The 13,507-nt window shown below is 40.4% G+C and overlaps 1 protein-coding gene across 4 annotated transcripts in view; it reads right to left on the minus strand.

Moving 5' to 3' along the window:
* The window catches only part of PTPRZ1 (protein tyrosine phosphatase receptor type Z1), a 182,236-nt gene extending 174,675 nt beyond the window's left edge, over positions 1–7,561 (minus strand). For all 4 annotated transcript variants that reach the window (XM_013985677.3, XM_013985675.3, XM_013985674.3 and 1 more), the window contains exon 1: positions 7,274–7,561. In XM_013985677.3, the coding sequence (XP_013841131.2) occupies positions 7,274–7,331 (58 nt within the window). In that variant the 5' untranslated portion in view covers positions 7,332–7,561. The remainder of the gene's footprint in view (positions 1–7,273) is intronic.
* Positions 7,562–13,507: the final 5,946 nt, after the last annotated feature.

Genomic DNA, 13,507 nt, shown 5'->3' on the forward strand with positions numbered 1-13,507 from the left:
TCACATTAACCAGGACTCTGAATAATCACATTTTCTTTAGCATCTGTGCACACATATCAGAAGCAAAAACAAAATAACAAAAACGAAAAAACAAGAGAGAGAGACAACCTGCCCATTTAAACCATTAGAATTTTTAGGTGGAAAGAAATGTTAACACATACTTTAAAAACTGTGTTAACTATAGAGCTCCCCAAATTACATGAACACAAAAAACCATTTTAAAATAATGGTATCAGCATCAATCTTCTTCCTATCAAACTCTTCATCACATGCTGAGCAATGCTGAATTTTTAAAATCTTGAACTTGTGCTTAAAGGAAATGAGGTGAAAAGGAAACAGAAACCAAAGAAAGGAAGGAAAGGCAGAGGGAGGGAGGAAGACAAGTGAGAAGAAAACAAAACTAAGACCCTAACTGAAGAGCAAATATTCTTTTCTGTTTTTAACTTCGGTGAAAATTTCTAACTCATCCCATGCCCTGTTCCGTCTGAAGTCAACCAAATTCAAATATTTGCTGAACATCTGCCATGTGCAGGGCTGAGCCAGGGGCAGAACATCATCTCTGGGATTAATCATAAAACTTCAGACAAATTCCAAATGCATGAACATCCACATAATGTAACTGTACTTCCTGTCATTTGTCTGCTTTCCAGAATGGCCTTGGGCCACTACCTCTTACTACAAGACTTGACTAGTCTTGACTAGTCTTAGCTTGACTAGACAGGACTTAATCCAACATGATGGCTTTCGGCTGACTAAACATACTGTCCTTGTGGGATTCAGGTGCTTTGTTTCTCACTACTGACCACCACTTACCTCTACACCCTCTCCCTCCCTAACAGCTAAATATGCATGTGGCTTGCACGCCGCACACACACACAGAGTGGCTTGATGCCTTGCCTTTGGGACATATCCAAGCTTCATTGCTGTCCATTCATCTAGAATTAAATGCTCACTCAAAACTTCTCCAGCCACTACACATGCAGCACCTAACACGGGGGGCTCTATTTCTCATGCATAGATAGTGTCAGGATTTAGGTGATGCTTAGGTGCATTTCCAGGAGAATCAAAGAAAGTGAAAGACTAGCACCAGAAGTGGCATTAAAGATGGATGGCTGAAGGTCAATGCTGACTTCACCCTCAGCATCGAGATCAGAATCAAAAGAAGGCAAGGCCAGAAGAAATGGGCTGATCTCAACAGCAAAAAGCTACTGCTACCTAAGAAGCTACACAGTACTGTCTCTCTGTGCCCTTACGCATGATAGATTTATCAAGCACCTAAAATAGGTGCTAAGTCCAAGAATGCAAAGTCCAAGGATGAATGAAACAGTCTTTGCCCTCAAGGAGCTTATCCAGTGGGGGAGACAGACAGGGACACTGCAACAAAGTGTACGCTAGGACAAATGACAGAAAATGAGTTGTGGCAACACTTGCTCCTGACCAGTAGCTACTTGCTCATTCAACACCAGTCTATAAAGTCCACAAAGTGACTATTTACCTTTCTTCATCAATTGTAGCACTACCTCAAGGCACCAGGATATCTGTGAGTTTTTCATGGCTGACACAACATTGGCCAAAAACAACCAACATACATCAATATGTCAAATAATTTTAAGGACTCCAAAAGTCCTTTTAGTTGACTTCTCATCAGTACCACAATCAATACCTTACCAGCTTTTGATTCTAAAACAACGCTGTTTAATAGGCTTTCTGCAGTGATGTAAATATTCTATCTGTGCTCTGCCCCATGTGGCAGCCACTGGTCACGTGTGCCTACTGAACACCGGAAATGCGGCTGGTGTGAATGAGCAACTGAATCACGTATTTCAATACTTTTGAAATTAAATCGCCACATATGCCTAGCGGCCATGGTCCTGGACAGCAGAGTTCTAAAATTTAAGTGTTTTAGGATTGCGATCTATGATCAAATAATTTTTCCCTTAATGCCTATACGTATGGTCTACTCACCTCCAAAGAATTACAAACATGGATAAACACTGACTTCCTTCTGTATCCTGTGGTTGCTTCTAGGAATTACTCCCAGTAAGACATTAAATGTTAAAGCACAATCAAAACATACATATATCTTGTTTAAAGGGGTTCTAACTTTTACCATGGCCTTCTTGATGAACTGGGAAACATTGAAAAACATTTGAAAGTTAAGATATTTAGCATATTAAGAGATATTTGGCAAAAATTATTATTCTCAATTAGTTCTAAAAGAAAAAAGTATCTTCAAAGGGAGACTTAAAGGAGGTTTTCAGTGTGCAGATTGATTTAGATCAGCTGAGTTTTCTGCATCATAAGTATCAGGACTCTGTATGCTGATGCACTGCTTAATTATTAGTGCCTGGGCACTTAGGAAAACTGAAATGAACGAGTAGTTAAACGAGTACGGATGGGAACATTCTATATCAGGTTGTTGTTACTTGACTACATGCATTTGTCAAGACTTTCAAATTATATCAATTTTTTGTAAAGGAAAAAAGTAATATGGAAGCTCATTCAAAAAATCATGGAGATCTGCAAGAAAGCAGATGAGGGAGTACCCTTGCAATGCAGTGGGTTAAGAATCTACCAGTATCACTGCAGCGGCCCTGGTCGCTGCTATGTCACAGGTTCAATTCCTGGCCCGGGAACTTCCAGGTGCAGCCAAAAAAAGGAAAACAGATGGGAATGGGAAGCTACTAAATTCCAAACAGGAAACTCATTTCCCAGTAATGAAAGGAGGAAAAGGCTCAGGCTTGAGAATCAGAAGGAACATATAGGCTGAGACAGGCTGTGTGATATTAGGTAAGTCATTTACTTCTCTGTGCCTCGGTTTCCTCAGCTTAAAAATGTACAACCTGAAAACCCCTATCTGAGACAGTTTGGGGCAACATGAAATGAGAAAATAAATGTACATAAAATTTTCAGCACTGGGTCTGCACCTGGCAAGCACTGGGTAAACGGTAAATGGAAATAAAACACAGGCTCATCTTTTTAATCAAGCCCTTCCCCTGAGCTCCTCTGGTCCTGAATGAGGGGTTCCATTTCCACACTACGGTCTGAAAAGTTGGCAAATGAGTAGTCAGGCAAAGCCACCAGGTTAGGGAAAACTCAAATCTCTTTGGAGTCAGGGGAAGGAGGAAATGCAGTGCATGCTTCCAGAAAAACCTGAATGTTTGCCAGAAGCAAAATTCCCACAACATAAAATTTTAAGCAAGTTCCCAAATGTCTAGTGCAGACATGAGAGCATAAATGAATTCATCAATGAAATGATTTATCCTGGCAAACTTCCCTGAGTGGAAGCAGCTATCGTCTACATATGAAGGGGAGAGATGAGATAAAGAAAAGTTCTACTTGGCAAATCAAGAGTAATTAATCTTTTGAATGGAGAGTAGTTATTATTGGGGGGGAAGGCATGCATATTTTCAAACTCTTGTTACAATTTGTTTTCGGAAGATAAATAGACCAAGCAAGCCTAGAGTCACAACCCACTGGATTCTACCGATTCCATACTCAAGATAAATTAAAGAATTAGTTCTTGCAGAGGAACTGGGTATAATTTGTAGTTAATGTGTCCCTTAAAGCAATAATACATGACTGCTTCAGAATTTGATTCATTACAAATTTAATAATAATATCTTAACATTTTAATTCAGTGTAACTTGGGAGGTTGTAACACAATTCAAAGCTTTTGAATTCTCATTAGTTGAAAGAAACTATTCCTCCTTAAAAGCTCTTCAAACACCTCCCTCTCCTCTATGACTCACAGTTAAGCCTCCTTACAGGAAGCTACTGCAGATTTTTCCCATTACCTGTTCAGTGGGTCACAATTAAATAATAACTAGAGTTAGACAGTCATTACATTAGTTCTCCACCTAGAAGAAAGCCTCTCAATTATTTTAGAGCAGGTCCAGATTTACTTAGGGAATTATCTTGGAGTCATCTTTAATTTATGCCTCTCTGATTAAGAATCTCCTTCAGCTGAGTAACATTAAATGTGTTCCTCATGTGATTTTCAAAAGCAGTGTTAAGTCAGGTATCAGAAATCAAGTCCACAGTGAACACCTGTTAATAATCCAGAAACTACTGACATTTAAATGACGGGCTAGCTCAGTAGTTGTCAGTGTAGACCTGGACCAGAAGCACGTGCCTATCCTGGGAATTTGTCAGACACAGGTTCTCAGGCCCCACCCCAGACCTACTGAATCAGAAACCCTTCATTGTGGGCTCCACAATCTGTGCTTTAACAAATTCTCCCGATAACTTCAATGTGTCCTGAAGTTTTAGGAAATGTGATCTAGATCATTCTGGAAAAAAAAAAATTGGAGGGCTCAGACCAATCCAAATCATAATCATTCCCATTATCCAAAGAGATGGACTCACAGATATGTTTAACACCACCTCCCGACCCCCCAAAAAGTTGCTAGTGATCCTTAGTAATAATTTGGAAAGAAAGACTTTTGTTTCACTTTAAATAATCTAATGAGGATTTTTTGGTTTGGACAATTATTCCAAAGAAGCAATTGGTCCCTACTTCCAGTTCAAAATATCAGGACACTTTGGACACGAAAAGTGATACGGTCATTATAACATTCTTAACTGCTAACAAGGAACACCTTCGTGATTCTACATCTTGTTCCTAGGCAATGGTAAGGATGGCAGGCTAACTACATATAGTATCAGAGCTGTCATCCTATACAGCAAGTCTTCATGGGCAGAGCTTTCCTGAGCATCTATTTCATGTGCCAGGGCACCTCACTGGCTCCAAAGACACTGAAGATGAGTAGTAAGCACATGCGTGAAACAAGAGTAGATGCTGAGGGAAAAATAATTAAAGCAGAGACTGAATTTTTTCCATTTTAGACAGTGCACCTCAGTTTTTCAATATGTGCCATCCTGATTTCAGATATTCATTCCATTTCTGGCAGCCAAGCCCCTAGGTCAGTCTGTGGGCAACAATGCAAAAGGTCGACTTTGTCAAATGGGAAGGGATACAATATATTCACACTGCCAGGCTCAAAACCCCTGCATTTTGAGGTCTAATACAAGCTCACATTCAATATCATCCCATAAATTTCTAATACTCTTAAATAATTCACTTCATTCTTTCCAGGTAAATTTTACATCATCAAAGCATTAAGGAAAATGTCCAACAAACTGAAATCTACAAACCTCAAAAAACAGGCTAGGAGTTCCCATTGTGGCTCAATGGAAACGAATCTGACTAGCATCCATGAGCACATAGGTTGGATTCCTGGCCTTGATCAGTAGGTTGAGGATCCAGCGTTGCCTTGAGCTGTGGTGTAGGTTATAGACATGGCTCGGATCCAGAGTTGCTGCGGCTTGGTGTAGGCCAGCAGCTTTAGCTCAAATTCAACCCCTAGCTTGGGAGCTTCCTTATGCTGTGGGTGCAGCCCTAAAAAGACACATACACCCACACAAAAACAGGCTAATAATAATGCTTCATCGAGAAAAGACTTTGTCAAACATGGTATACAGAAATGGAATATCATTCAGCCACAAAAAAAGAATGAAGTATTATTGCTGCATGCTACAACACGGGTGAATCTTGCTAATTATGTTAACTGGGTGAAGCCAGACACCACAGGCCACATGTCATATGATTCTATTTATGTGAAATGCTCAGGTCTATAGAAAAAGGAAAGTAGATTAGTGGTTAATAGGGTAGGTAGGGTCAGAGAGAATGGAATTTCTTTTTAGGGTGATTAAAATGTTTAACTAGATAGTGGTGGTGATAGTTGCACAACTCTGTGAATATACTAACACTCACTAAACTGAACAATTTTAAAAGATGAATTGCATGCCACGCTAATTATATCTCAATTTTTAAAATCCACAATATACTTGGGGGTATGCGGTTTAGATGGCATAGGAATCAATATTCTCTGGTTTATTTTTATACTACAGTGAGATTTACTTTAAATAATAATCTAAGTACCAAGAGGATCTGGCTTTGTTGTTAAGACAGATCTGTAAGAGAAACGTAAATTCAACAGGTGTGTATTTGATGACCACAGCACTTAAAAAAAACATCTTCCCCTCTCCAGAATCAACTGTACGGTTTTAGAGAAAACCAGGACCAGATTCCCTGCAAGTCTTAAACATCAACCGTGTGCATCACATTATCCCTGAGTACTTTCATAAAGCTTTCAGAATTTAAATTACATCCATATATCTGGTGAGCTGTGGGCAGTTATCATATTTACAATGCAATTCTCATTAGTTAGGACATGAAAATGATTTCTTTTTTGTAAAGGATACTGTGCCAACAGCAGCACCATCTATTGGATGAAAATGTAGGTTAATAACTATTTTATCATGAACAATCTTAAAATAAAAATTAGGATCCTCTAACTGAAAAGAGTAAAATATGTACTCCCAAACTGAGGTACATTTTCTAACTTTCAGGTTAATGCCTCCAAACCCATTATATTCCATTGTGACAGAAAATGTCATGAGGGAAAAAGATACTTCTTAAGAAAATTCAAAAATTCTGTCTGGAAAATGCCTGGAACACGTGAATCTGCATCCCAGGTAAATATTCTAACCGGCTATTTCAGGAGGCAGTTTCAGTGTTAAATGTGTAACTAGAAGGTGGTGGGTGAGATATGAATCCCTGAATAACGATATCGACCTGCAGCTCTCTGACTGTAGCAGCTTTGGCAGAACGTTGAAAGAAATTTTGATCCAAACTTTTTTTTTTTTTAAACTTAACTGCCCAGACTTGAATGTGACTAAATTAAAAGTACTGAAAAACACTGAAAAGTCAAGTTGGTGCCTGTTCCTGTTACTGCCTTTCAGGTGTGTGTGGGTAATTCGCATCTAACACGTGCATTTAATAAAGTCCCTAATATCCGCAGCATGAACTTAACAGCAAGAATGGGATATAGTAGGTTGCCCCGCACTATGGTTGTATTTATCGTTTTATGTGTATCTAAAAGGCTCTTTCCACACTTTGCCAAGGTGGGAGAAAAGAGCTGCGAGGACCGGGACTGTGATGGGCAAACCTCCCTCTCTCAGCGGCCGGAGCAGCATCCCCGCGGGCAGAAAGACGGCGGCGGAGGTGCGAGGCGGGGAGGGGCCGCATTCTCCCACGCCGCGGACACCCGTCGCGCCGCCGCGACACCGTGGGACCCCCCAATCCGCCGTCCCTCTCGCATCCTTGCTAGATGGCGGCGCGGCAGCAAGTACCCAAAGCTCTGAAATCTCCCCACCCGCGTCCCAAACGATCCCAGAAGGGAAACCCCACGGAGGTCTTATCACTCACCCAGGCGGCAAACACAGAGCAGCTGAATACAAGCGAGGAAGCGCTTTAGGATTCGCATTTCCAGACGGTCCGGGGGCCCCCACGGCGCGGCTTCTCGGCTGCCTGGAGTGAGGAGGGAGGGGGCACCAAGGAAAGGTTTCCTCCTCCAGTGCACAGACTGTGTGTTGGGGAGGGAGGGGTCGGAGAGAGAAGAGAGAAGAGAGAGAATAACGAGAGGAGGACGTGTGCTGCTCTCAGGCCCGGGAGCCGCTAGCCCAGGCGCATGTCGGGCGTGCGGGACTCGGTCTCCCTCGCCGGCGGCGGCCGCGGTCTGAGCGCTGTGTGCCGGGTGCGCGCTCGGGCCCGGCTGTGCGCGCGGCGGCGGCTCGGCGGGGGCGGGGGCGTTGCGCCGCTGGGAGCGTGCGGCGGGCCGGGGTCGCGCGCTGGGGGCGGAGGGGCGCGGCTGCGGCTGGGGGCCGGGTCCCAGAGTAGATCCCAGAGCGGTACCCCTCCTCCCGGCCCCTGCCCGCAGCTTCGCTGCCCTGGAGTTTGCGGAACCCGTTGGCGTTTAGAATCTTTGCGGAGAAAATGTCTCTTCCTTAAAACTCCTTCATGCCTTTGAAAGAGATGAGGCCAGACCCTCCATGTCCGGCACAGCCAGAGTCTGACCTTTGGGGTGCACCCCTGGAAAGGTTTTTCATTTGATTGTTGTTGTCTGCATATGCTGAGTGGGTACAGCCAGCAAGTGGTGGGGGTGCCTAGGTAACCTGGGTTCCCCTTTCCCTTTTCTATAAAATTCCGTTTCCCAAATCACCCAAATGGTTTCAGACCCCTTCCTTCAGGGCAGTTGACTGTAAGTAATCTCTGGCCTTGATTGTGACCATTCAGACCCTACCCATGCCCCAGACTCCAATCAATTGTCCCGCTGTGCACAGCTGCCTGGAGGAACTTTCAACTGCAGTGGTCCTTCGGGGATGCACGGAACTAACTACCCAAGTACCTTCCTGCACACAGTCGCAAGGGGAATTTTCTAATTGCTGGGTGGAAAGAGGTACCCAAAAAATATATAGCACGTGCTTTGTGCTGCCTCAGAGCTGGAAATGTCACACCGTCCGTGCTTGTTTCTGTTGTGGTTTATATGTTTCTCCTTATATAAGGCCCTATTGGTAGCCTTTCAGGAGTCCATTCTAAGACATAGAAATTCGAGTTCTGGAATGATCCCTGTGTTCTTACCAAGCATTGGATGTAGATTATCTGTGCAGTGTGTTTTCGTGTGTCCTCTTCTTGTCTCAAAAATAGTATTTTGGTTTTAAATTTTAAGGAAACATTATCACATTCAAAATTGGGCTCTGTATTTTGCGGTGTTACAATTGGTCCTCATTAACATCCCCAGCCTCTGGGCACCAAGTTAAATATGCAGAGCTAATGGTGCAATTTGCTATCGCTTCAGGAATTGATTACAGTCGTGTAATAAATTTCAAATCCATGTAGAATATTTATTCAAGAATACATATAAATACTAAGAAATTGTCCTTGATCTTATTCTTCCTGTCAATAGAAATAGAAATGTTGCAACTTTTTCAAGAATTATATGGAGATTAATAACTGTTCATGAGAGTTTCCACTTAGGAAGAAAATTTTTGCTTGCATGGCGGAAAGTGTGTATACAAGCTAGAAATGCTCTGAGAGGTCAGAGAAAGTGTTAACTATTGATCGGAGTAGGCAGAAAAGATTTCCTAGAAATGTGTAGTTACTCCAGAAGGACTGGCTGGAAAAAAACTGATGTCAAAATGGGTGGAGACAAGAATGAAAGCAGCAGATGCTATATGCTATAAAAACAACTTGAATTAAATTTTAGAAGATTGAGTGGGGTTGAACTGTGAGGACGTTGATTTCCTAGCAGAGAAGCTTATACCTGACATACTAAGCAAGAGGTAACCATAAAAGAAATTTCCAAGAACTTCATCTGTTTAGAAGCTTGGTTTGCTGAAGGGCACACATGGTCTTCTGAGAGGTCTCCATTATTAAGGCTAGACCGCCAGAATAATCCAGCAGTAAAAACTTACTGTTACTTCCCTCTTACTTCTTTGAGTTAGATCACAAAACAATGGCACTGTAAAGTTACTCTGATAAAAAGGGCAGGTGTATCCTGTGGTCTCTGCTAATTCTGTTCTCACAGTTTCAAATAATGTCATTCACCTGAAAAGGTAAAAAAACACCTTGAGAGAGTAGTCAAGTTGCTACTGAGGTTTGTACTAGGAGCAGGATGGCACCCATTCTACAAGACTGAGTCATAGCAGTAGAAAAGGGATTTGGAGGACCTGCTAGAGTGGATCTGAGAGTCCCAGGGAGATCAGTGGAGTGGGAGGCTTAGGAGGTTTAGTCCTTGGAAAATAGGTGTGGAAGAGAAGGCATCAAAAGGGTGGAAATATCAAAAATATTATAACTCAATTTTCACAATTTTATGGGGGTCATGACCATTTTTGAGATGTGTTACCTGATCAATAGACATTAGCCATTATTAAAGTTAAAAGCCTCTAAAACCACATTCCTCCATTCACTGGCTGAACCTTTCATCTATTTATTTATCCATGTTTAGATAAATAGAGCCAGATGTATTTTCTATATATTTATAAATATATTTACATATTTCATATTTCTATTCTTTATTTTTTATATATTCAAGATATATTTTGTGTTTGTATGTGTGCTGATAACTTTTATTTACAGTTTATTGTTTCATATAAATCATACTTAAGTCCTAGAAGTTTGTATTTACATAGAGTACAGTACATTCCTAGAAGAATACTTTTTTTTTCAAAAATAATAACAAAACAGGATACAATTAATATCATAGTTGGGTAGCTTAATGGCTATCTTGCTTCTTGGGGATCTCATCTGGGATTTTAGGGTGAACTCTATCCAGATGCCACCAGTGGCAATTCATGAAAGTCATGGAGTTCTTTTCACCATAAACTCTGTTCAATTCCTCAACATTTAAATGAAGGATCTTCTAGTGTGTCTTCATTTTACTTTTCAGCCAGATCTGTGATTTCTTCAAATATAACCGAGTTTCAGGCAGGCATCCAGAGTTCTCTTGTGGAGAAAGAAGGTTATGTCCATTTCCATCCACTGCATGTTATAGCCAGAAAAAGAACAGCTGTGCTGTAGCTTGTACCAGTTGCCAAAGGGGTAAGCCTGGTGAGGCTGGAATTCTGGCTTCATTCTTTCTAATGCAAATGCAAATAATCAATAAACAGTGCATATTAAGGATTAGAAGAGAGTTTGATTTGTGCCAAACTGAAGACTATACCTCAGAAGACACAGATTCAAGAAGCACTTGAATTGTGCTCCACTAGCCTACACAATGGGGGAGGCTTTTATAGGCAAAACTGGCAAAATTACATAAATTGTTTATCCAGAACTGGGATTGGAGCTGGCAAGAAGTAAGCTGCTTATTAAGCAACAATTGGTTGGGGTTGGAAATGGTTGCATAGTTACAAGGGGAGACCTTGAGAGCACAAAGTTGCAGCTGGCAGCTGCTAGCAGATATTGTTTTGAAAATGGCTGGTGGTATCCTTGAATTTGATGCAGTGTAGAAAATGCAAGTTCTTGGTGATTCAGGAACATGTCTGGAACCACATCCACAATGGCCACATGGCTCCATTTTGAATACCTGAACCACATTTTCATTTTTTTTGTTTGTTTGTTTGAAGTCAACAGAGGTAACTGTTTTCTTGTCCCAAAGGCTGGTACTTTCATTGTTTTTTTTTTTAATAGTTATTTCCCCAATACAATTTTTTTTCTACTATACAGCATGGTGACCCAGTTACACATACGTGTACACATTCTATTTTCTCACATTATCATGCTCCATCATAAGTGACTAGACATAGTTCCCTGTGCTACAGAGCAGGATCTCCGTACTAATCCATTCCAAAGGCAACAGTTGTATTTATTAACCCCAAGCTCCCAAATCACCCCCACTGCCTCCCCCTCCCCCTTGGCAACCACAAGTCTGTTCTCCAAGTTCATGATTTTCTTTTTGATTTTTAAATGCATTCTTTATTTGACGCTTAAAGCGGATGTACAATGCATGTTTGACAGGCCATAAGACAGATTTTTTTAGGTAGCATAAAGTTCAAGCCAAACCATGTGTAAGCCAGAATGACTTCCCCATACCTAAATATGTGAAAATATCTTTCATTAGCTGGTACCAATAATAATTATTTTGTTGAGCTATGCCAACAAAACAAACTACAGAGTAAATATCTCTATTGGTTCTTTAAAAGTCATCCTTGACATTCATTCATTCATTCAAAACATTTCTATTGTGTACCCCTTATGTATCATGTAGGGGCTGACCATTCAAGTATGAATTACTCCATCCTTACCATAAAGGAACTGTCAGATGGGAAAGAAAGATATAACTACTACAAAATATCATTGCAGAGGATTGCCAGATAAAATATAGGATGCCAAGTTAAATTTGAATTTCAGATTAAACAAGGAGTAATTTGTTAAGACAAAATACTTGTCTTAGTGCACTATAATACACTAAAATTAACAAATTTAGTGAATAATTTTTAGTAAGTAATTTTTAGTACAAGGTAATTTTTAACATACTCTTATTTGGGACATATTTTTATTTTTAAACGTTCATTGTTTATCTGAAACTCAAATTTAACTGGGTGTTCTATATATTTATTTGCTAAATCTGACCATTTCACTTTTGTATGTCCAGGAATTGTCTAATGTCAGAGCTGGTCATTTGTGGTTGTGAAATGTCTATGATTTCCCCTAAGTTTCCTTACTCTGCAAATTGTTTCCAAAGTGTACCTAACAAGAATAAAGATAGAGGCAGATAGAGGAAGGGGGGTGTTTTATCTGCAGAAGCTGTTTAACTCATAAATTCAATGGAAGTGCTAGGAAACTGCAAAATGTTATAGAATCACTGAATAAAACATGGAATTAAAGGGGAAGTAAAATATCTGTACTTCTTATACTTTGCCAGTAGTCAATTGTTCCTGTTTGGCCTTACTGCTTGTTTTTATCCATTGTCATTGACAAGTATATTTGAGAAGTCATTAGGTTGGATCAATTAAATATTTACACTCTGAGGAAGCAATTGTTATTTTTTGTAGAAGTAAAATACTTCTTAGCTGTTGGTTACATTAAGATAATTTTTAGTTGTACTAAGCGGAATGGGAGAGGCAGTTCCTCTTCTACATTGAACTGGTCGTGGGCTAATGACTGATATTCAACATCTGTATATGGCACTCCCTTTCCCCACCCCATGGATAGCTCTATTATAAAACATAATAGAATAATTATATTTTTTTCCCCTAACAACCATGACCTGTACTCAATTATTCAAATAAGTTCCAAAGGAATGTGTCCTCAGATTAATGGGATCCACATGGCCAAATTCAGGTTTATTGCTACTTTGATCTTCTTGCCATTTAAAGGTGAAAACACACTTCCCCCTGTTCTACCAGAGATAAGCATGGGATTCGAAGTCTTCCTACAAGCTTAATTTAAAATCAATCTTTGGCCCGCTCTCTAGACCCTTGAAAAATGTCCAAGACAGTGTTAGACTAGAAAGCAAATGTGTAAATCAAGTTTTACAAACCAGAGAATCAGCATTGGACTGGGTCATTGCAATGAGCTGCTCTATTTTAAATGCATCGACATTCCCAATTAATAGTCACTTAGTTGTTTCTTGCCTATCTTCAGTCAAAAATTACATACAACCATTCTACCCTCGACAGCATTAAAAATCGCTTTGTTAACCTTTATTTTTTTAGCCAAAAATATTATCTCACTATAACTGCCAGATTTGATTTTAGGACCAGAACAAATCTCTTCCCTTTACTTGTAGAAAGAACTGCTTTCCTCTAATCCCCGATAATGAGGTTTCTCTTCTCTTGCTACATGCTCGTTCTTTCAAGCTTGTTCCCAACCCCCTGACCCTTCTGGAGCCAATGGTCCATCATTTCTCTGAATCTCTCTCACCCGATTTCTTCTTCTCACTAAGCTATTAAATATTTTTCCATCAAAAATCTCTTCTTGACCGCACAGTCTCATTACAGTCAGAGTACCAGGTGTGTCTTTCATCATAATTTTCTTGTAAGAAGAGCCTATTATCATTATGTCCACTTCCTTACCTCCCATTTCTCTCAAACCACTAACACCAGGGTTCTGCTCTCCCCAGTCTATTTGTAGAGGTCTTTAAATGGTGTAAAATTACATTCT

The sequence above is a fragment of the Sus scrofa genome, chromosome 18 (assembly GCF_054392235.1).
Source record: "Sus scrofa isolate SSC_HxYL_T2T_F1_AM1 chromosome 18, Sscrofa_HxYL_maternal_Yorkshire_Landrace_v2.0, whole genome shotgun sequence".
NCBI classification, from domain to species: domain Eukaryota; kingdom Metazoa; phylum Chordata; class Mammalia; order Artiodactyla; family Suidae; genus Sus; species Sus scrofa.